The sequence below is a fragment of the Arachis ipaensis genome, chromosome B03 (genome assembly GCF_000816755.2).
Source record: "Arachis ipaensis cultivar K30076 chromosome B03, Araip1.1, whole genome shotgun sequence".
Classification (NCBI taxonomy): Eukaryota; Viridiplantae; Streptophyta; class Magnoliopsida; order Fabales; family Fabaceae; genus Arachis; species Arachis ipaensis.
The window spans coordinates 542,340-567,342 of NC_029787.2; the positions used below are offsets into that span (position 1 = coordinate 542,340).

At 33.9% G+C, this 25,003-nt stretch overlaps 2 protein-coding genes and 2 non-coding genes across 4 annotated transcripts; 1 reads left to right on the forward strand and 3 right to left on the reverse strand.

Moving 5' to 3' along the window:
* Positions 12,992–13,063, reverse strand: TRNAG-UCC. Its single transcript has one exon. It is a non-coding gene; the product is annotated as a tRNA-Gly (tRNA).
* TRNAG-UCC lies at positions 15,022–15,093 on the reverse strand. Its single transcript has one exon. It is a non-coding gene; the product is annotated as a tRNA-Gly (tRNA).
* LOC107629451 lies at positions 15,024–17,258 on the forward strand. Its single transcript, XM_016332253.2, has 3 exons — positions 15,024–15,393; positions 15,906–16,289; positions 16,484–17,258. The coding sequence occupies exons 1-3, from the start codon at positions 15,228–15,230 to the stop codon at positions 17,191–17,193; spliced, it is 1,260 nt and encodes a 419-aa protein (XP_016187739.1). The 5' UTR covers positions 15,024–15,227; the 3' UTR covers positions 17,194–17,258.
* Positions 17,594–23,958, reverse strand: LOC107629452 (serine/threonine-protein phosphatase PP2A catalytic subunit). The gene is made up of 11 exons (XM_016332254.2): positions 23,586–23,958; positions 22,059–22,115; positions 21,833–21,916; positions 21,310–21,381; positions 20,749–20,820; positions 20,332–20,372; positions 19,295–19,361; positions 18,813–19,004; positions 18,639–18,728; positions 18,438–18,545; positions 17,594–18,021 (listed from the first exon to the last, which is right to left on the reverse strand). The coding sequence occupies exons 1-11, from the start codon at positions 23,670–23,672 to the stop codon at positions 17,956–17,958; spliced, it is 936 nt and encodes a 311-aa protein (XP_016187740.1). The 5' UTR covers positions 23,673–23,958; the 3' UTR covers positions 17,594–17,955.

The window sequence follows — 25,003 nt, forward strand, 5'->3', positions numbered from 1 at the left end:
TTATTTCATAATTATATTTTTTTAATATTTAATTATCTTATAATAAAATTTGTTAAAAATGTATTTGTTAAATACACATATTAAAAATTAATTATAAATAATGAAAAGATTAATTTATCCAAAAAAATAATTTTCTAAGAGTCAAAATTTGTTAATAATCAAAATATCCGATCTAGAAGAAAACTGACTTAATTGTTTACTCAACATATAACTATAACGTTCATTATACACTTGATCTAATACCCATCAACAATTTGATTCACTCACATGGTAGCAAATTGATTGGATTTCAAATTCAATTTTATTTACATGTGTTTTAAACTTACTTATTTTGTTGTGTATTGCTATGGCATTTAGGAGGAGAAAAGGGGGTGATAATAGCGCTTTGGTTGAGGAATCCTCTACCCTGATTATAATTGTCCCTTTCTTCCGCCATGTGCTTTGTTTATCCTTCCTCGTGTTTTGTATGCAAAAATTAATGGGGGCATCCTACCTACATAAGTGTTTTTGTAATGGAAAAGTATATGGAACCAAAAGGTTACCAACAAAAAACTAAACAAAATTATATTAATTTTAAATTTTAAATTTAAAAAATTTAAAATTAATTAAGTAAACCTAATTAAAACCTATAAAAATCTTCTTCTTCTCTCTCATATTAACCTATCCACCTCCAACAATCACACAGAGACCTCTCTCTCTCACTAATGCTGCTGGAAGCGCCGGCGACTTCCATGCTCTCTGCGACGCCCTCAACAAGCGCATCTAAGACAACTGCTTCAACACGAAGTACATGTTTGGGCGCCATTATTTTGTTAAAAAAAGATCTTTTTTCAATGAAAAAATATCTTTTTTTTTTATTTTTTTAACGTGTTTGGCAAATTTCTAGTAGTAAAAGTAAAAGCACTAGTAAAATCAAAAAAAGATCTTTTTTGAGAAGTTGTAATTTACATCTTTTTTTAAAAGATCTTTTTTCCTTAAAAAAAAGATGTTTTTCATGTAATAAATAAACAAGAAAGTACTTTTATATTGTTATACCCAAACATAATTGATTGATAAAAAGACCTTTTTACATGAGATATCCAAACATAAAATTACTTTTACTTCTCTATAAGATCTTTTAAAAAAAGATAACTCGAAAAAAGATCTTTTCTTAGAAGCTCACCCAAACAAGCCCGAAGTCCACCTCTCATTTGTTATTCTTATTTTTTTTTGGGTTAATTTTCAATCTCTTTTTCAATGTTTTTTCTTTTGTTTCTTTTTTTTTTTTGTTTGCTTTTTTGAAGGGAATAGCAGTCCTGCATCAGAAAATAGAAGCCTATTATTCCATACAAGATCTATGGAACTAGCTTTTATTATTATTAAGCGGCAGCAACCGCCCTTGTGATATAAAAGGAGTAGCCTCGTGCCTTGTTTGGGTAGCCAGATTGTGTTTGCTCCTTGTTCCTCAAAGCTTTCATGGAAGAAGAAATGTTCCTTTTCTTCCCTTTCGCTTCATCTCAATTACAGAAATATAAAAAAAATATTCATTTAATATGAAAAAAAAACATCCTAATACTTAACAAAAGAAATATTCAGTTATATTTTAGCAAAAATAATTAAATATCTATAAAATTTTAAAAAAATTATGAAATTCTTAAAGAAATAGAGACATTCACATTTGTAATACAAAAAAATTCGAAAAATATATAAAAGAACATCCATTTAGTATGAAAAAGAAACATTCTGATACTTCGCAGAATAAACATCCATATATATTAACTCGTAGAGATTTTGAATTCACCCAGAGATATTTGACTAGTTTTTGGCTAATACCTTTTTGGTTCCCTAGCATTGTTCTTTTGTAATTAAGTTGGTATAAGTTTAGGAATAAAGTCTGAATTTGATTCTTGTCTATTTTTTCGAAAGACAAACTAATTTTATCAAAAAAAGTGATACTACTGTCTTTGATAGCCATGAGACATGACAATCTTTCCGTCATTTTCAGCATTGAAATCTAACAGAATCTATTTATGTGTCACTTAATAATGATTATGTAGCCCTTAAATACTATGTTGGACATTAGAAGGTTGGATAGGAATCGGCTTATCCAATTTTTGTGGAACCAAAACGTCGCAGTTTTGTAAAAGATTTGGAATTATATGATTTAATACTCAAGACTTGAATCCTCTTACTCTTTTCCTGAAAATAGTATTTGAATCTTAAAAAACCATGACTTAGAATGGTGAGCATTTGTCACTCTCCAAACGGCAAAGTCGAAGATATGCAATCGACTTTGAAAGTTGGAGTTTGAATTCTAGCGCGAGTTCGAAATCGAGGAAGAAGAAGTGGGTTGCCCTAAAATGTAACTGTGGCACTCATGCCGTTCTCTTCATGTCAGGAATTGAGTTAAATCTGGCCAGACTATTCTTTGGCTACCCATACTTTAAGGTAGTTTATTTTTTTTTTCGTTCATCTAGATTTCGATTGAAAGTTTAAAATCTTTGTCCCTATCTTGCCGATTTCAGCACCTCATTGCAAGTATTTTGCATGGCTTGATGAGTATGTTTCGTCCTTTAATGAGGACGTTAGCAAGAATCTTCATTTTGGTGGGTTGAAGCAGAAGGAGGTTCATTTTGAAAGCCATTCTCATGGTGTTCATGACAAAGTGAATGAGATTGAAAAAAGATTGGCCGAATTAGAAGTTGAGTTATACAATCTAGGGTGAATAAGATTCAAAGCAGGTGCAGTGGTGTTGAATGTATTGTTATAGCATTTGTTGCAGGAGTAGTTATTGCAAAAATTCTAAGGAATTTTGAGTAGGAAAGGGCAGTAGTTTTATGATTTACTTTGAAGCAATGTCATCATGGTTGTAGTAGTGTGAAACAAGAAACATTTTTGTGCATAAATGAAGATGAATTTTTATAATTTGACACATGGCTGTGTTTAGTTATTTAGCTTCTTCAAATCGGTATAACTAGTATATACCATGATTAAACTATGAAGTCGTAATATAAAAGCAATAGAGATACTGAAATACTATAAAGTAGCAATTTATATATTAAGCAAATTAGTTATTGTCACATATACATATGGAATGATGTATCATTTCTGCTGTTCCAACATGAGATAAGGCCACAGTTATGCCAAACAACCTTAACAATAGAAGGCATCACGAAAGGATTCTAACAAAACAATGAAGATGAAGTTAAGTTTCTTCAAAACATACTTATCCATACTAAACTCCAAAAAAAAAAAAATCACAAAGACATTAGTCTCTAATTGAGTCAATGCTAAACACACACAACTATTCTTTTGTTGTTGTTCAATTCTGATTAGGTGGCTTCATTCCTGGAGTGGGGATGAACTTTTAAGATCCTTGAAGTTGTGCTAGAACTTGTTGCTGCAATAATCTCTATTGAAATAATGTTATTTAGAGTGGTATTCTTTGGATGAGGGGCCTAAATCCTTGGTTTGGAAGTGTTGAATTCATGGATGTAAAAGGTGGTACTTATGTTGGAGTAGAAATGCATGTGGGTCTAGGATTTTTCTAGCCTTATTGGTATTCATTTCACTCTCAACTGGATCTGCCTTCTTCATTTTTGGTCTATCAGTAAGTTTCTTGATTGGAGGAGGAAGTGGTCTTTCACAATCAATAGGCTCCCAATATTTCTTACTATTCACTGGCTGTATGCAATATGAGTAGGTGGCTTTCACTGCATCCACGGTTAGCTAGATAATACCTTAACTCTTCACACATTGTCAGTATGGACTTTTTCCGAGATGCAATGATCTTCGCATTCCATACCTCACACATATTATTGGTGATATTATCCACTTTGGGGCCGTGGCTGAAAAATGCTTTTGACCATACGAAAGGATCAAACCTTTCCTTGTACTCTTATGCTTCAAGACTGACTTTCTGCAACTTCTCCATCGATGCATTAAATTCAATTTGAGTCGTGCACCTTTTACATTCCCAAATTAACTGCTTTGTCTGCTAGTCTTTGAAATGCTTAATGAAAATTTTTCATATGTGTAACACGCAGTTCCTCTTTTGTTGCCTTTAGAGCCCTACTAATTATTTTTCCACTCAATTGGACATTGTAGTCCTTAATCATGTACTCCATAGCCTGCTTTAGTTTTAAATCTGGTTGAGTAATCAACCTCTAATTTTAACAAACTTTGAGGTAACTCATGACCTATCGCAAGATTGCTACGAAAATTCCTCCCACAGTTATGTTCACCATAAAAAGTTTTTACTTGAAAGCAACCACCGTGAGTTTATTTCTCTCTACCGCACTATCCTCACTACTATAATAATCTTCAAACTCAGAAGGAGGAGGCTTGTAGGCCTCGTTCTCTGCACTCTCATATCCATCATCTAAGGATGAGGATGATGAATCAGTTAAAACAACTTCAACCCTCACCCATCATAAACAACCTCAGGAACACTGACTGGATGATCAAAGTATAAGTAAAATTTATTAGTCTTCTTATTTTTCTACTTGTTATCTCTCATTTTATTTATCTCAGCATCGCCTTTTATAAGATGCAGCCCAATTTTCATATCAGATGTAGTCATGTCAAGCCAATACATCCCCTTATACTTTCCATATCCCAACTCCTTAAATAAAGTCTCTAAATCAAAGAAATTAATATAATCTAAATCCATCGGTAGATATCTATGTACCTTCCCATTAACATAACACAGTATTCCCTCTGAGTTCCTCTTAAAAGAACCTCCATAGTTAAACACAGGGACTACCACATAATCATCCATCTATTATAACAATAACAATTATACAGAAAAATGAGCTATATGAAAAAAACTTGTAAAATCCGGTTAATTAGTGGATAATTAACCCATAAATTAAAATATATTCTAGAAAATGAGAAATGAGGTTTTTATGGTTTAATGTGATAGAGAAAATTAAAACAAGAATTTCGACACCAATTTTAAAGAAATCGGCTAAAGATCCGACCGAACGGGCCAAACCGGACCAACTGGACCCAAGTTGACCCAAGGGCCCAGCCAACTCTCATTTAATGAGAGAGCTGAGCTCTCTCTTCCCTCTTGAACACACACACACACACACGCTGGAAATTAAAGAAAGGGGGGAGGGGGAAGATTGAAACCCTTGCTACTATTCATCTCAAACTTCCATGGATCATAACTTTTGATCCGGAGCTTCGATTGACGAACTGTTTATGACCACGCGACCATGGCGTTGAGCTCTAAAAAACTCACACAAAAAATCTTGAGGTAAGCCACGTTCTCTTCTTCGAATTCCAGCCCTTAGTTTCGAGTTTCATGGGCAAGAATGTTGAAATTTGTGAGCTCCTTGTGTTATAGGATCAAATTAGCTTGAGGAGAAAGCTTGTTCTTGTTCCCTTGATCCTTGGGCTGGTAAGTACCTCAAACTCTAGTGGAAAATTCTGAGTTTTATGGTATTGGGTTTGAATTATTGTGTTTTGGTGTGATATTATGGCTTAGGCTTTGTATATATGTATGTTAGAGCTTGATTGGTGGTTCTGGAAAAGCCTTGGAGTGGAGCTTGTGCTTGAAAATCTGTTGGTGAAGCATTGAGACATTGAAAGTTGAGGAAAAGTGAGTTTGAGAGTGTTCCGGGTGGAACGGGAATCGGTCAAGGTATGGTTTTGGTTTCGTATATCGAAAATGTAATGTTATGTGAAAACGTAGACTAGTGGCCTTAGGATAGGGTTTTTGAAATAATGAGTTAGTTGATGAATGATGTAAATTGTGTTGTTATGCATGAACATTGGTGGGTTGTGACATGTTGATATATTTGATGAATTATGAAATGTTGATGTAATTGTGGGGTGATTTGGATTTGGATTGGATATATGAATTATGATGATAATGGTGGGCAAGCATGTGATGTGCATAGATGTGTTTAATTGATTATTATGTTGAGACTTTTGTTGGTGAGTATGAGTTGAAGGGTGATATTGAAATATGTATGTATATATATATGGTAATTGATGGATTGAACATTTGTTTGGAATTTGAATTATGAAATGTTGATTATGATTTGAGATTTGGTTAAATATGGTGAAATAGGTGGATTGAGGTTTAATTAAGGACTTGGGAATGATTGATGATAGAAGGATGAGTTTTGGTGGGTTTTGAATGAGTTTGGTAAGTGTATGTTTTGAAATTGGGAGTTTATGAGTTTTTGGTAAAAATGAAAATTTGATGAACTTCCACGGATCATATCTTGAGCTATTGTTTTCGAAACTTAATGATTTTTATATCAAATGAAAGATAATTTCATAAGCTTTTAAATGGTTTAAATTTGGTGGAAATCCGAATTTTGTGGAAGGATATATGATCGTTGGAAGTTTGGGTTAAAAATATGAATTCTGCAATTTCTGCAGAATTTGTGATTTCTGGTTTGTGTGCGCACGCACAGCTCTGTGCGCATGCACACTCCACAAGAATTTGGTCCTGTGCGCATGCACAACCTTGTGTGTATGCACACGCGGAGATAGGGCTACTGGTGGCAGCGCTAGCACGCCCTATGCGCACACACAACCAACGAAGAATTTTGAGCTGTGCGTACGCATAGGCCTATGCGTACGCACATGTTGGGAATGACGCACTGGTGGTGGTGCTAGCACACGTTGTGCGTGCACTCCACCATGAAGATTTCGCTTTCTGTGCGTACGCACACGTCTAAAAATACTTCTGGGTGTGCGCACGCACACCCTTGTGCGTACGCACGCGACCCAGTCCTTTTCTAAAGCTATTGTTTTCAAGTCTTTTGCATTCCCAACAAGCTTGTAACCTTCCGGAATGTTATTTCACACTTATAAACCCCCAATTTCATCCCCTAAATCTTAAATTGATGTAAAATACCTAGTGAATGAGAGTGAGTTAGGGAAGAGGGTAACTTGTGGAGAAAGAAAGGGGATGTTATGTTGAGTATGATGGATTATGATGATATGAGTTGTTGGGGAGGATGGTGGAGTGCTGTATATGATATGGGCTGAATGGAAGAGTGTGATATGAGCTGAAAGGCTGAGCATGATGTGAGCCAAATGGCTGTGTGTGATGACGGTTTATGAATGTAAATGAATTATGAATTTCAGTCGGATGGCTAAGATGAATGTTGAGTTATGGCTGAGGATAAATGTATATGTAAATTCATGATGGGATATAATAAATGAATAATGAATGGAAAGGTTGGGTGTGAATACGTTTGAAATGCTTCTCTCTGGTTGTAAGGGTGACAGGGCACCGATACCCTCTAACGGTAAATGGGCGACAGGGCACAGATACCCTCTAATGGGCGACAGGGCGCAGATACCCTCTAATGGTGAATTGGTGACAGGGCACATATACCCTCTAATGGCGACAGGGCGCATATACCCTCTAACAGTGACAGGGCACGTATTCCCTCTAATGGTATTAACGCACAACAGAGAGATTGTGGCCGGGTTAGCTATCGGACACGTCGGGTTGGCTAGATAACCGACAGATGAGACTCATCAGCCACTAGGACAGGCATGCATCATATGCATTATGTGTGATTTATCTGGATTGCCTAATTGACTACATCATTATTTGCTAATTGCTTGATTGACTTATTTGCTTCATACTTGTGCATCTTGTATTTGATATACTCATGTTTGCTTTTCAATTGATGTTGGCGGTTGGGAGGCTTGTAGGATTTGGAATGGGGATTTGTAGTTAGAATGAAGACCTTTAGTTAGTTACCTGTTTTTGATTCTTATGGTCTAGACTTGTTTATACACTTTGAGTATAATCTGGAAGTTCTAGAATTGCCTCCGGCTTTCTCAGAACATTACATGTTAGATATTTGGGCACTGTTACCATGCTGAGAACCTTCGGTTCTTACCCATACAGATTTTGTGGTTTTCAGATGCAGGACGTGAGGCTCCTCGCTGAGGCATGCTGGAGACTTCCTTTTAGCGGAGATCCTTAGTATCTTGGGGTTTTATTTTGATCTTATATACTTGTTTAGATACATATATTCTCCACTGTGTATGTATTTTGTATTGACTCCTCTTAGAGGTCATTTTGGAGAAACAGGTCTTGTATTTTGTCTGTTGGGTTCTTTTGGAACTTCATTACTATATATGTATGTATACTTATATGCTCGGATCGGTTATCTTCGCAAGCCGAGTCTCGAGTCTTGATATATGTATTTTGGCACTCTTTTGTATAAATCTTCGCTTTAATTTACTCTTGGTCTGCTCGTTTACGTTATCAATCGGAGTGTTGCACTTTTAGATTTTACGACTTTGATTTACCCACTTTTCTTCAAAGGCTCCTAGTTATGAACATCTTTGCAATACTATACGTACTAGTTTTTTTTATTTTATTTTTTAGAGGTCGTAATATCTCGTCACCTCTATTTTATGACTTAAGCATAAGACTCTATGTGGTAGGGTGTTATAAGACCTAATTATCAAAATAATTTTTGTCAGATTAGCACAATTAACTAGAATTCATATCAGTCATAGTTCAACTTAGTGATGCAACAATGGAGAACAATTAAAAAATTCATGCCAACCCTTCAGTTCAACCCAGCCTTGTGCAAAACTATGAGTAATAACTAAAAAACAAATAACGGATATAATATGCAATCCTTAAACTCTAGAGAAAAAAAAACTCTTTCTAGATAATCCATGTTCCCAACATCTAAGAAAACAAACACAACAATACAAATTCACCACCTTTTTTAATACCGTAAACCCATTCTTACCTCTGCACCTTCCACCTTCAACTTTTGTCGACGTTGTCAAAGAGTCCGTTGTTGATGCCGTCAGTTCCCTCTCCCGCGCTTTGTCAACAGCACTATCAGAGGTCCACTCAGCAACACCACCATGTGCATTGTCATAGATTCGCCTTTTGGAGGCAGAAGAGGAAAATATTTTAGGGCTTCCTGTAAATACAGTTTAAGGATTGGGGTTATATGGGAAGAAACTCAACGAACCGTTTTTCTAGTTACAAAACGGAAACGTTTTGAACTTTATAATTTGGACGAATCAGTTTCGGTCCATCTTTGACTTGCCACTGTGGCACTTAACAAACAACTCATTGACACATCATCAGCGATAAGTGACACGTAAGTAGATTTCGTTAGGTTTTGACGTTGGAGATGACGGAAGGACCGCTATATCTCACGACTACCGGGGACAAGGACCGGGTGGTACCACTTTTTTCGACAAGGATCGACTTGTCCTTAAAAAAAATGGACGATGACCGGATTGGGACTTTACTCTAAGTGTAGCCAAAAAAAGTATGCATAAATCACTATTTTTTTTGCGCTTCAAAAACTTATTGATATAGCACACAAATTTTTAAAGTATAATAACACAAAATTTTGCACATAATACAAAATTATTGATATAGTATACAATTTTTTGCGCATAGCATACAAATTTTTGTTGCGAATGTATTTTATTAGTTGAGTGAGTCAATATTCTGGGTATATAATCTTCCAAAAATTTCTGTGTTGTACATCAAAATTTCTGTGTTATGCACTAAGATTTGTGTGCTGTATACCAAAATTTGTGTTCTGCGTATTTCATTGGTACAATATACAAATTTTTGCATATAACACATAAATAGTTGCATATAGCACACAAATTTTTGTACATAACACAAAATTTTATTACAAATGTATTTTGTTAGTTGGATGAGATTTTAGATATGTAATCATTCAAAAAATTTTATATTGTACATCAAAATTTACGTATTGTCTATTTCACTGGTACAATATACAAATTTTTTCACATAACACACAAATTTATATACTCTGATTTTCTAAATATTTATAAGAGAAAAAGAAGATAAAGATGACGAGAACGATAATGATGATAATAAAAGAGGATGAACAGGAAAAAAAAAGAATAAATTAAACAACAACAACAACAACAATAACAACAGAACAACGATAGTGGCAATGATGACAATGTTAAAGCAAGAAGCATGTAAAAAATGATGATGATGACCGCAGCGATAACAAGAGGAGGAGGAGAAAGAGGAGGGGGAAGAGAAAGTGGAGTGTCTGCAAAAAAAAGAAACACGCAAAAATTTGATTAAAAATTTGGTTTAAAAAAGTTGTTTGAATGCCTAATATTTTTCAAATCGACTCATTGTCCTTGTACGCATGGAAGAGATAGAGAATTTGTATTTAATCATACAGGGACTTGAAAAATATTGACACAGTGTTGAAATAAATTGTTTTATTAATCTAAATCATCTATATTGAATCACAAAAAATATATATCGTAGTGAAGATGCGTACTTTTACTCATAGAAATTAGAAATTAATGAAAGAGTTGTGTGAGTCGTCCTCAACTAAAACCTTCTGTATCCCTAATAGGACGGTTGAATTGCAACTTTTCTGATGAAAAAGAGTTGCTGAGGCGGTTTTAGTGTGTTGCGGACCGAAACCCCGAAGTCACTATTTATATTTGAGCATGTCACCTATTAAACCCTAAAGCCTCAATAAAAATAGTATCTAAAGTCCAAAAGATAATATTTCGTTTTATTTTCATTTAATTTTAAATTAAAAGTATTATGATTTATTTAACTTAGTATTTATAACAATAAACAAGATTATCCATAACTGTACGTAAATTTTCACCTTTAATTTTTTATATTGTCAATATAAATGATTTTTATGTAGACAAATAATTGTGATATTAATAAAAATAACTAATTTTTAAATTTATTACTTAAAAAGTCGTTTAATCCTATAAAATTTTTTACATCTTAAATAAATCAAAATTAAACTCCAATAAATACAGCATGGCTACTTTCATTCAACTAAAGTAAAGGCTCCAATTAATAAACCTAAGGTCTTATTAGGTTGATATATTTAGGGTTTCAGTGCATAGACTCTTAGTCCATAACTGTAGGCTCTTATTAATTGGTGGTGGTTGGATTTCGGCATTTTTGGCAGAAACTATTCTCTTGTTCTTATCAGTAACTTCCTTTCATTGCAAACTATAATGTTAAGATTTCAATACAAGAAACCAAACACGTTATGAAATCACTGATGATCAAAATTGGTTATAGACGGCAACTTAGAGATAGGTATTTGTGCCACAATTATGGAATAGTAAGTTTTTTCCGTAGAAAAATCATAGATTTAAATTTTTTAAATTTTAAATTTTATTTTGGAGAGTAAAATTTGATCTCTTACCATTTATTTTATAGGTGGGACCAAAAAAAATATGAAAGAGAAACTATTGAAAGGTAAAAGATCACACTTTATTCTCTAAAATAAAATTTAAACTTTAGAGGATCCAAATCCAATTATTTTTTGTCTAGAGGAACTCTGTTGTTTGAATTTAAGAAAGTTTGAAAAACGGACTCAATCGTTAAACACACTAACATCACAATTGGTTATAATAAGGCGTTGTATATAATTTTATTAAGTACTTATGTAACAAAAAAAGTCATATATAGCACGTACATTTTATTTGATTTGTCAAGATAGAGGTTTGACATTTGAATATTGAATCAGCATTCATAGGTAGACTTTCGTTTACCACAAAAGGTAGAGACTTGAATCACTTTTAAGAAAATTAAAGGGTAACCACTTATCCTTTTCAAACGCGTCACTCACCACCACTTTGATGTATATTATGTTTATAGATAAGTTAATTATATGAGAATGGAATATTTTTTCGCAGAAATAGCGAGTTTAAAATGTATAACATCAAATGATTGGGTTGGCCATCTAACTAATTCACTGGTCCATCCTAATCCTACCACGTACTTACCCACTTTGTATTTTCCCAATTTGAACAATTTCGTAGCACATCAAACTCAAAAGAACCATTACATATATATCTGCCGTCACGGTATTAAATAGTTATATGATTATTAAATCAATTTTTCATATAACTATGATATAGACACTTCTCAGGTCCTCGTTAAATTATGATTACTTTTACCGAGCCAAAGTAGTAAATTCTTCTATAGAATATTTATATAGAAAATGTTAATGGCCATTGTAAAAAGAATATAAAATTAATTCGGCCATGTCATTTTTGTAAAAGACAATGCGATTACTTATAAGTTACAGTAAATTTGTTCCAGATAACCAACCAACAGATTAAAGTACCACAACAGATATGTCATTATAATTCCGTAATAATCGAATTTCGACAAATAATGCATAATAATAAGTATTTAATGTCGAAAGAACGGTAACTTAAAAAGATAAAGACTAAAAGAAAGAGATAACTACTAAATAAATACATAATTTCATACTTTACTCTACTAATTTTAGCATTAAAGTGTTTTATAAATTGTCCACTCATTCTAATCCTATATTTAACAAAATTGAGATGTCCTGTCTTTACCTTTTTAGATCGTGACCTCGCTTTGAATATGAACAAAATTATATTTCTTGAAAAACAATTGAGACAGAGAAGAATATGTTTAGATAATAAAGATGGAAATGAAAAAAAAATATTGAAAGTGCACGATCGGAAACAAAAGGGTCGTCTCCCATCCCTACTCTAATTTATTGTGAATTTGTGATGCCCAAACTAATCAGCTCGTAGTTGGATAAGTATAGTCAAATTTAAAACGTTCCAAATCTAAAAAATCTTGAATCTTTGTGTTGTCGTGTCGTTGTTATGGGCAATCATCTATGGCCACCTACAAAGGCCAAAATAGAAGAAATATCTAATTTTGTGAAAGAAACAAGAATATTGGTAACCATTTATCTTTTCCAAACCGAGTAGCCGAGACAACATGTATTTGATTTTTTTTTTTTTAAATTATTAGCAAAATTACAATGTAAAAATGCTTTTGGGTGAGTATAAATCTGCTATATTAATTTTAGTACGAAAGTAGTGGATGACGTATGGGGCCGACTATTTTTATCATACATATTTATAAATTCAAAATTACTCTTTAGATTGTATTTGTATGTAATAAATTAGGGGTTTTTTTTGTACTTTTAAAGTAGTAGTTTTGTAAAAGACTAATGAAAAATGCGTTTGCCGGGAGTCGAACCCGGGTCTATTGCTTGGAAGGCAATTATCCTAACCGTTGGACTACAAACACTTCTTGTTAATGGGTTTTCCACTGTATTGATTTTAACATTTTGGGTTGGCAGGTCGAGTTTTATTTTGGGTTGTGTGTATATATATATATATATACACTGGCCAGCCTTAGGTTGGCAGGTCGAGTCTGGAGCTTGATATCTGTGTTTTGGAATTCTAATCTGTATATTATGTTTTTAGCCTTCTTTTGATCTTACCTATCCGTTTTACGATTATCCATACGAGTGTGACACGATTTTCTGTTTTCGCTTTTGCTTAACTTCTTTTTCAAGGCTCTTAGATATGATTTTTTTAACTATATTTATATACGTATTTTACTTTTAGAGGTTGTAATATCTCGCCACCTCTACTTTACAACTTAAACGTAATACTCTGTATGGTAGGATGTTGCAATAAGAACATTTATTTACAAATAAAGATGTTTCAAGAATTCAATGTTAACAAATTAGCCAATCTAATTTTATTTATATACTTGCTTTTACAACATGTTCATAAATACAAAAAATGCTCTTACTATAATTTAAAAAAGAACACTATAACTTAATCTATAGTTTCTTTTGCTTCCAAGGGTTTCTTGGCTTTTTAATTATCTCACTTCACCCGAACTAAAAACTTTCAATTCTTAACTTGTAAGCAAGTTGTAGCAATATATGAGTTTTTATGGCTTGAACAACACCAAATTGTCGTAACTCAACAATCCTACATTGTCAGTTACAAAAATATTATATTTTCAATTGCTGAGAGCCTGTAATTTATTAAAATAATAAACGGATAAGTGAATTTTTATTGCAGAACCTGCAACTGAATCGATGAATTTGAACATAATCATATGCAGCAATCTCCTAAAGTTGGAGAGATATTAAAATCCCATATAATATAAAGTTTATGAAATACGAAAGTTCATCTAAACTCATAAATTCTGGGTAAATCAGACTCAAACTCATTCTAGGGACCTAAACTCATAAAAATGTATACCCAAGAGTTTGATAACCTTGCCAAAGCATAAGTAAATTACACTAGAAAATTACAAAAGAATTATCACTTGGTATATACATTATGGCAGATTGGTGACTTTATGCAAGTTGTGAGCATATACACCGCTAACCACAATAATTCTAACTACTCATATTTATTAAGTTGATCATTGTTATGAACCTCAAAATCCCTCACAGTCGAAAACAACTATTCAAAAATAGTGACTATATGCAAATCTAACTATAATGCTTTTAACTACTTAAGATAAGTGTCATCATCAAATCATCTAGAATTTTATGTCAAATATTTCATCATCATCAAGTTGCATATCTTATTTTTAGGATAGCTTCTGTTTCCAGCATCAATAGCAACTAATTTGCTTTTTTCTAGAGTAGTCCCTAAAACCAAGCACACAAACAAATTCAAGAAGCCACTATAGAAAAACAAAACTTAAAAAAAGAGACGGGAACAAAAAAGNCACACGCTAAATTATTTACATGTCATTCTCCTTCTTTTATATTTTTTAAATCTTGTTGACTTTTCTCTATATTGCTTCATGTTCATGCGGGCACGTGGTACGCGAGGGTACCTATTGCAATGATAATGACGGTACCAAAATTGAATCTACGAAATTCCACCTTGAACAAAAAAATAGGGGAGCTACTCAAATGAAGATGCAAAAAACATCTTTTTATGAAGATGCTTTGTATAAAAGTGTGATTTATTAATTTGGCCACACTTTAAATAAAAACAACACTTTTATAACATATCAAAATTTAACCCTACAATCCATCATCTAAGGATAAAAAAAAAATTCATAACGAATAACGAATTCACCCTGACGGAACACCTTGAAGTACTAAACAATAACGAATTCACCCTGACGGAACACCTTGAAAAAGGAAGAAAGGCAACAATCTTCTTGTAATTCAGTACTTGTTAGCAGTTACTATAGTACTAAAGCTCTGACACTTATTCTAAAAGTGCGTTTGCCGGGAGTCGAACCCGGGTCTATTGCTTGGAAGGCAATTATCCTAACCGTTGGACTACAAACGCTTCTTGTTGATGGTTTTTCCACTCTCTATTAATTTTAACATTGATCACTACTTGCTTTATTGAACCCTGCGTGTCCACGCTGCAATTCCTGTGTGTTCATTTTGTGTGTGGGGTGAAGCCATCAGCCATCAGCCATGGAGGGTATTCCTTTGAGGACTACGATGCCTTCAACGTCAACTCCTCACGCTCACAATCATGCTTTCGCAATCAAAACAAGATCAACATCAACCCTCCATCTTAGAAGAATTCGCCCTCTACGCTTTGCTATTAGGGCTAAAATATCTGAAACTGAATTCCAAGGTATGCTAACTTGACACTTCCTCAGAAGAAAAAGAGAAAAAGTTTTAACTTTGATGGTTGTATTGTTTTCGATTATATAAAGTCGTACACTTGATAAAGTTTAGGGTTTGGGGTTTTGGAAGTTTTTAATTGGTTGGTTCCAATCCAATAGCCCAGGATTATTATATCTTGGAATTTGGATTCTTGTTGTCAATTGATACTTGATAACAAACTTCAATCACATAACAACCTATTTTCTTAGGTTCTGCAAGTAGCTAATTAAATAGGGTTATTGTGGTGTGTCCTAAAACATTATTCATTGGTGCAATTGATATAATTGGTTGCTTTCTAGTCCAAATGGGTGGTGTCGTCTGGTTTTTGTGTCCAAGTGCTCGAAAGCCAGTTCTAAATGTTTTGTTTGCAATGATTAGTTGCATAGGATTATTTAACTATCCAATTTTCTGATCGATCAAGGTCTATTTTTGGCTAAAGATTTAATTTATGTATCGGTATCTAAATGGTTTGCGCGGCAGATTTTCAGCGATATGCGAGACCATTGAATCTTTTACCAGCATCGGAAGTGAAAGTATGCACAGATACCTCAATACAAAAAGTTTCTTCATCTCTGAAGGATGATAAGTCCAAATCATTATTCAGGGTCAAGTTAGGTACCAGCAATGCATATGGTTCAAGTTTAAGCGATCCCAGTGCTGGAATTCTTCTGTGCTTGATAGACGAACATGGAAATTCCATATTGCAGAGAATACCTGCATGTTCGTCGATGGACCATTCTATGGAGTCAGGTGATACAAATAATACTGACATGCTTCACTTCCAAAGAGGTTCTGTTAATGAATACATCTTTGAGGGTCCAAAAATTGCAAAACTTGAAGCTCTTTGGGTTAGTGTTGAATCAGGTATGTCATCATTGTTGATTTTTATGCAAAAGAAAATTACCTATATTCCCTTAGTTGTATCAATATTATTACTTTAAAATATCATAGTTGTCAAACTTTTCAAATGGTTTTTGGCAGCGTCATGTTTGCTCCACATATCGATCCATTTAAACAAAGCGTTTCTAACAACACTTTTCTTCTCTATCTAAGGTCAGGTCAGTGGCGTTTAGGAAGTGTCTCCTTATCGGTTATTAGTTGTGAAGCGCAATCGTCACTGCCAGAAGATGGGACACAGCGGTACATTGGATTCCAGTACGGCTTTCAGATTGACAATGTGTTGCTTGGTGAGGGAAGTGATCTCCCCATGTTGGAGCTAAGGCCAAGCCTTGTGACTGAATTGGAAGGGACTGATCCCACCAGCTTCTTCAGCAATGGGCTTTATGACTTATCTTCGCCTTCAAGTTCTAACGTCACAAATGAAGAGAGCATGAGGGAGTATGCAGATTTGAAGTTCTCATTGCTGTTTTACGATGCCATGCTGACAGCTTTTGGCGCATCGGTCACTTCAGTCTTGGCTGGAGAAAATGCTGGAATTGCTTTCTTGATTGGCGGGGTTGGCGGCTTCCTGTATCTGCTACTATTGCAGAGATCAGTGGATGAGTTACCTGCTTCAGAGTTGATCTCAAGCAACAAGGAAGGAACAAATTCGCCATTCAAAGGAATAAAGGGTCCAATAGCAAGCGTGGCATTAGCATTTATATTTGCTGTGCTTGCAGCGAGGTATAGTTCAGGAGATGTTCAACTCATGCTGACACCAAAGGATCTCATAGTTGGAATGATTGGATTTCTTGCGTGTAAAATATCCGTGGTGTTATCTGCATTTAAGCCTATCAGACCAGGTCTTAAGTTGCCAAGTGATATGTAATATAATACTTACAAATTACCAATACCATAGTCATTACTATGTAAATGCTCACTCCTTTTTGCTTCTATTGGTATACATACAATATAATGTTTTAACCCAAAAGCCTAATGCTCCCAGCCTCGCAAGTCCTTACAACTATGATCACCAATACAATTTGATGAACCCAATATATTTAATAACATTTCCTTGTAGAACCAAATATACACGGAGCCACAAACAAAATAGTAATTGCAAATTTTCAAGAAACAGCTTTAATTGATATAAAATTTGAATAGAAAATTCGCATTCAGAGTTAATGGAAGACAAACTACCTAACTAGAACATATTCTCACAAGACAGGAAAACGATAAAAAAAAATAAATGTATAAAAAAAATAAAGCACCCTTTAGACGATATGTTAAAGTATCATCCATCTACAGAAACCCATCGCTTTGACAATAACCCTAAATCGAGGAGTGAAAGGTCAAGATAATGGTAAATAAATAGAAAAAGAAAAAAATGGAGAAAACATTAAATTGATACATTGCATGCTGAAATCGTGTACACATGCCCACAAGTATCGCCTGCTCCTCAGCTTTCTCTTGGGAAAGATTCAATTTAAAATTCATTCAAGTAAAATAACACATCCAGCCAGGCCTAACTTTGAAAATGTACGAGTATCAAATTTGATGCAATGGCTCTGATTTCGCCGCAGAGATGAGCTTTGCACACTAATGCAGGGCACTGGTTTCTGACTACAGCAGCAACTCAACCAAAGTTCTATCATAGGAAGTAATCAGGTGTTCTCCTGGTTACATCTGGCTCTCCCCTCCTCGGAGCTGGCTCGAACTGCGATTGAGAAAGATATTTGATTAAAGTAACACACTTAATACAAGGATGTAGGAGTATTTGGTTTCGATCCATAACATAGACTCGTTTGGTTGGGAAGAGACACAAAATACTAGTTGAATTTTGTCCCAAACACAATTCCTGTATTTTCTATACTTCAAAATAGTGGGGGCAGTGATGAAAGAGCTTGAAATGGAAAAATATGTATCTCACTGTCCTGTCAGACCACTGCCGCTGGTGACATTTCCAGCATGGTTCTCTGGTCTGGCAAGGGGGTAATAGTGTTCATTTATTATATTTTTGTCTTGTCCTAAGCTACTACCAAACAGGATACACAATCCAAATACTAGCCTAAAGTGCTAAGAAATGCAGATCAACTTTATGATTATTTGGGTAATGAAAATAGGGAGATCAACCTGAATGAATGTGTGTCCTTTGCAGTCATCAACTTCAAGGATGGATGCCATGTTACCACAGCGATAACAATAATTAGGTGCGCTAAATATGGTAACCACTTTTTGCTCCTGAAAACAAGACACCATATATCAGCCATTACCACCAGAAATGAAAAATGAAAAAAAAAACAACAACAAAAAAACCCAAGATGAAGAACTTACATGTCCCCAGGTATACCCTTCCATAACCAGCTGGTGAGCTCTAGCAATCAGCTTCAAGTTATTGGTATGGTTAAATTGCTCAGATATGTCCTATAAAAGCAACATAAAAATATCAACAAAAATTAGTGACAGACATATGAGAACAGGCAAGCTTGATGCAGTGTACCACATTACCTGGCCGAAGGTATATCCAGCACCTCTGGGAGAGATGCCCCAACCACAGCGATCATCTGGATCAGACCATAAAAGATCACACATGGGACCCTCATGAGGAACTTCTTGCACACGATCATATTTACGAATGTTATCAAGCGTTTCAATAGAAGGGGACAACCCTCCATGAAGGCAGAATATTTCAGATTCAACCTTAAAAGAGAAAAACTTATCAGTTAAGCAACAATACACTTCAAAAAGCTAGGAAATCTAAGTACTATATGAACCGCAATTGGTTGGCCCACATTTTATCTGAAGCCAAGAGCAAATTGATAAGAGCTCAAATCAAAAGTTAAAAGCAAATTGCTAAGAGTGTGGTATGAAGATCAAAATCACAATATTGAGTTGAGCAGCATGAAAACCCAAGTAACGTGAAGTTTTCTAATAACAAGAATTTGAGACAAATAAAAATTCTTTCCAGATTTATATAATATTATACTAACCAATGCTGTCAACGGAAAGTAGTCAAACAAATCAGTGAAGGTCTTCCAGACATTAGCACTACCATACCTGCAAATCAAATAAGAATATTCACATGCACAGTTTTGCAAACTTAAGAAAATTATGTTTTTGCAAAGAAAACCCACAAAAATAAACTCCAGAACAGCTTCAATCAAAATATTAATTTAAAATATTTTATACGGGATGCAAATCAGATGCAGATTTCAGTTGTTTACTAAATAAATTAGAATTGTAAAGTTATCTGCAACCTGTGTCTTGGGCCAAGGTATTGTTAAAATATGCAGATAAAAATTCAGAAAACAAACCTGCTGGGACGACAGTATAATAATTAACAAACGACAATGTAAATTTGTGTAAGCCAGTCACAAAATCAAGAAGCTTCTAGTATGTCCCATTTTTATGTTGGTGGGTTAAGATGCAGGTCTTGGTAATTTGTTGGCTAGTGCAACTTAATGAAAGAATGCCAGGTTGCTTGAAAAATCCATAAACCTTACTAATATGATGCGGCATCTCTTTTCCACTGATAGCGGATTAAGCTAAAATTTAGGCTGCGTTTGGTTTGCGTTTTTATTTTCTGTTTTCATTTTCAGTGTTCTTCGTTTTCTGGATTTTGTGAAGGAAACCGTGAAAACAATAAAATCCTATTTTCTGTTTTCATCTCTTGGTTTCACTTTTTCCTTCACAAAATCCAAAAAATAGAAAACATTGAAAATGAACACAGAAAATAAAAACGCAAACCAAACACGCCCTTATATCTTCTTATCTTCTATCAATAAAAAAAATAACAAATATCTCCATATTGTATGAAAAATAATAATTAAAGAAACTAGCAAGAGAACTGTACTCTTAGCTCACATCAAGGAAAGAAACCAACGATACACTTAAGTGATAGTGACAATAAAGAATACAGACTAAGCAATTAGATGGAAAAAAATTTGAATTCAAGAGAGAGATGATCATATAACAAAGTTATATTGCACAAGGCAAACCAGAATTAGTGAATTTAGCATGTACTTACTTCCGTAGGCACTCATCATAAAACCCATAAACTTGTGTAATCTGCAGCAGAAAGCTAAGAACAACAATTACCATTGGCCCAAAACATATAAAAACAACTATAGTAAAAGGTAACAAGTTCATTTACTTAATCAAATTCAATAGTATCTACTTAAAGACAAGGTATATCTTGGTCCTCCAATACATCAAGGACCAATGGTGTCCTAGGAAGTATATGGTTTGTTTCATCTGCATATCTGTGGAAGTAGTCAATTGAAGGCAGTCTATGGGAACCTTTGTGTAGTAGATTGATGGAAGAAAAACCCCCCAAGAACCCAGTTGATATAGACCATGTCATTAAGGACCAAAATATGAATTCAGTCTTATCTTCAGTTAACTACTGAGAAAAAGGCCAGATGACACAAAAAATAGAACAAACCTGACGACTTTCGTGATTTCCCCTGAGAATGGTGATGCGCTGACGATAGCGAACTTTAAGGGCAACCAAAAGCTGCATTACATATTAATTATTATAAAAAAATGTAACTAATAAAAGATATAAAATAAGAAATCAAAATCAGCTACCCTCAAGATATGCAGTTAAAAAAAGAACACAATTAATGGTTCTCTGAATGTAACAAAGCAACATTGAATGTCATGCATCACATTTTGGCATGTAAATGTAAATTTCCGTGCAGGTGTTTTGCTCAGAATAGACAAGAAACTGAGCACAATCATATTCTTGGTTTTCTTGCAAAAGAATAGCAATAACCATAAATGAAATAAACATTATAAATATTTCTTATGGCACAAACAGATTTGTCAGACTTGATACAAATATGATTGAAGCTCAGTTGCATGTAGTCTAGAGCTATCAGATGTCAGTAAAACAACATACACCAATAACCACAACATGACAAATGGAAAATTTAACAATGACCAAAATACTTCAATTCAAACTACCATAAAAGAAATGTATAGCATGAGAATGCACACTTACCGTTACCGTTTCAACAGAGTAGTAGCCACGGTCAACATAATCTCCCATAAACAAGTAATTTGTATCTGGACACTACCAACAAAAAGTTGTAACTGAAATTAGTAATAACCCATCAAGATTCAAATTTCAAATACACTCAAGAACACATAATTAATGGCTCTACCAGGGAGCAATTCTAAGCTGAAAAATAGCATATACACACTCAAAGTTGAAATACAATAGTACGTTACTATCTTAGTTGCAATCAACTGACACCACTTACACTAACTATTTAGAAGAGATTGAAACAGCTAGCATTGGAAGGACTACACTGTCATGAAATTTCAAACATTGAATGCCATTCCAATGTGAAAATAAGATAATAAAACAAATGTAGTTCTTTAATGTGTCAAGAACATGAGCGTGATTTACTGACTTTAAAAACATTATTCTGCATATACACAATAATATGCAATCTTCTCTTCACAACTTCAATAAAGAAATGATGAATATAAAATCTACTATTGGAAAAACAGAAAAATACCTTTCCTCCAATACGAAAAAGCTCTGCAAGGTCATGGAATTGCCCATGAATATCACCACAAATTGTAACAGGACTACTCACAGGCTGCAATTATTGTACAAGAAAGAATATTCTTAGCTTTTTCAGCAATACAAAATCAATATAATGCATAGAGAAGGCACACTAAATTCATCAAATATATAGAACATACAGACATATACATAAACATCAGACAAAGAAAATATACCTGAACATTGCTCTCTTCCATCAAAATCTCCTTTGCCTTCTCACACAAGACCCTTACCTGCATATAAAAGTACAACTGTGGGAATCAGCGCTGTACCACTGAAAGTATAGAAACACAAAGTCTGAATAGAGAATGGGTTGTCAATAATTAAAACAAAATCTGTCATTACAGGGTAAGCGAAAACTAAGTGTGACATATCAAGCTTTATTATGCTTTAAGTTTTCTTTTCATGAGGCACGTCTATTTGGTTGGTTTCTGCTTTTCATTAACGAAAGCGAACCAAAACTTTAGATGCATCATGCATGTGACTATGTGCGCTAACAACATCGAGATTTTTAGCATATTGGATGTTGATTGGGAGGAAAGGGAAAAAATGAAGGTAGATCTCAACTTGTTTTATCAATTTACGTGTTTGGCCAAAAGCGAATTGAACCAAACAAAATGAACAGATTGGTCCAAGTTTAGTTAGCTCTGGTTCAGTTGTCCAATCAGAAGCAACCCAATAAATTCCCAAACATAAGAAAAATGATCCGATTTACCATTTTCTCCTAAGAACAAATTAACAAAGGAAGCAAAAACAGAAACATTTTGGTTGACTACTATTGATGCTTAGAGATAATCAGTTAAAGAATGAAGCTATGATCTTACACCAGCTGGTTTTGATATTTTATTTTAGCTTTGCTGGCAGCTTCCATGTTCAAAAGGCAAAAAAATAGATTCCACAACAAAATGCCGGTGATTCCAAAAGCATCACAAAGAAGGAAAGTAACAAAGATCATGCAATGGCAACAACGATGTTGCCATAGCCCCGGCGTAGGAAATATACACTGAACAAACTCAACTCTCCTTTCTACAATGAAGAGAATATCAATGAAATATGCATCTTAATATCTTATAGACTTATACTTCTTGGGGGCTCAACACCTAGCCATATCAAGACATGCAGAGTTAACATGATACATGAAACATTCATTCCCAGTGAGCCAGCTTGCAGCTTATACGTCATGAAATCTTCTAATTTTTATTTATTATTATTTCTTTTGTGTGTGTCTTGGAAAAATCTCTCTCTCTCTCTCGGCAGCACGAAACACGCATGTACAGGAAAAATTCACCATTTCAATAATAAGAATCAAAATAAACATACAAATAGTCCTTAAATGCAAATATGACAAAAATAAACATGACAAATTTACAAGCCTCTGAAAGTGACAAGCCTCCACCTACCAAAATGACCTCGCACGCTGAAAAGTATAATTCAAATCCCGTAATAACTAGAACGAATCAAACAAATCCAAGGGAGTATTCAATCAACACATAAATCCCCTCCATTCCATTTCAATAAACAAGCCAGAATTCAGAGAAAACCAAAAAAGGATTCAATTTCGCTACAAGCAACAGATCGACGCAAAAGAACTCATTCCAGCTGAACCAAAAACGCAGATTAAAAATCATCGAAAGATTTTGCCGATCCGGAAGGAATGAAAAAGAAAACGAAGAAAAGGTTCAGAAGGAAATGGAAAAGATTACCTCTTGTTCAGACAAGGGCTTGCACTGCATGAGCTGAGCAATCTGCTCATCGAGGTTTCCATGTGAATTCGAAGGCACCGAATCCATGCTCACGATTGCTGCTCCTCCTCCACCACTTTGGAATCTTGTTCTTCTTCGTTGTTGGATCAATGTCCTCTCTGCGGATTCGAGGAAACCCTAGATCTCACTGGGAGAACACTTTTTCTTCGCTGTTGTTTCGGTGGTGGTGTTTTGTTGTTGTTCTTCTTTTCTGCCTCCGAGAGAGAGAGAGAGAGAGAGAGAGAGAGAAAGGGAAAGAAAGAGAAAGAAAGGGTTGGGGGTGGTGGAGAAACCAAAGCGTTGTAGTAGGCTTTGCTTCGCTGGGCTCGTTTTGTTCTATAATAACCACTCCTTTTTTTGGAGAACGAAAGATTATTATTATTATTATAATTATTAGATTTATAATTAACGAAAATGTTTGGTAACTAAAGAAAATCAGTCATAACTTGCCTTATTTAGCATTAATTAATTATTATATAATAATTAATTAATTAATGCTAAATAAAGTAAGTTCTGATTATTTTTTTTGTCTATCTAACATTATCCATAAATAAAATATGAATAAAAAGTANNNNAATAATAAATTAATAACTAATGATTGATTTATTGTTTATAAACAATTTTAATTATTTAATGTCGGAAAGAAAAATTTGAACCTTTCTAATGTGTGTCGTCGGACTTGGTAGTTTAGAATACTTATGACCAATAGAAAAATGGTGAAATATCGAAATAAAAAAAGATGGTAATATAATTTGTAAGTTGGAGTCATAGAGATATAAAAATCAATACAAATGTACCCAAAAATAATCGATATTGCTGTCCAAATATTTGAGAACATCAAAAAAGAAAAAGGAAAAAAGTGGCCTACTTAGTAATTTAGTTCTATTAACGTGCATTAAATTTGCTCCAAATTATTTATTATTATATTTATCAAGATTTAAAATATTATTTACATTATTCACTTAAAAAAAAGTTATTTATTATCTTTTAAATTTTTATATAATTTTTATTAACTGGTTTATATTTATTCTATTAAAACAAGTTCACAGTACATTGCGATACATATAAACACCTATAAATTAATAAAAGGACATCCCGTATATCATAAAAGACTAAATTGATTTTTTTTTCCTTCAAAAACTAATTAGTTCAAGTTCAAAATTTTTAAAAGACTAACTGACTCTAATTTTTGTCAGCAATTTTAGTTATAAGTCCGATTCTTTTAATCCAACAAACTAAAAATATATTTTTAATTTATATTCTTAAATATTGATGATTAACGGTTAAGTAACATAATAAATTGTGCCGCAAATGCATTTCTCTTGGCTTAATATATAATTATGATAATGTTAGAAAAAAAAATAGTCAAAACTTAACTA

Bases quoted from the DNA above. Each gene is read 5' to 3' on its own strand.
- LOC107629451 (XM_016332253.2), top strand. From the start codon at position 15,228: ATGGAGGGTATTCCTTTGAGGACTACGATGCCTTCAACGTCAACTCCT. The intron at 15,394-15,905 runs GTATGCTAACTT...TTTGCGCGGCAG, and splicing joins ATCTGAAACTGAATTCCAAG to ATTTTCAGCGATATGCGAGA. The intron at 16,290-16,483 runs GTATGTCATCAT...ATCTAAGGTCAG, and splicing joins TTGGGTTAGTGTTGAATCAG to GTCAGTGGCGTTTAGGAAGT.
- LOC107629452 (XM_016332254.2), bottom strand. From the start codon at position 23,672: ATGGATTCGGTGCCTTCGAATTCACATGGAAACCTCGATGAGCAGATT. The intron at 20,373-20,748 runs GTTTGTTCTATT...TTTCTGCTGCAG, and splicing joins GAAATCACGAAAGTCGTCAG to ATTACACAAGTTTATGGGTT. The intron at 18,546-18,638 runs GTAAGTTCTTCA...TCTTGTTTTCAG, and splicing joins AAGGGTATACCTGGGGACAT to GAGCAAAAAGTGGTTACCAT.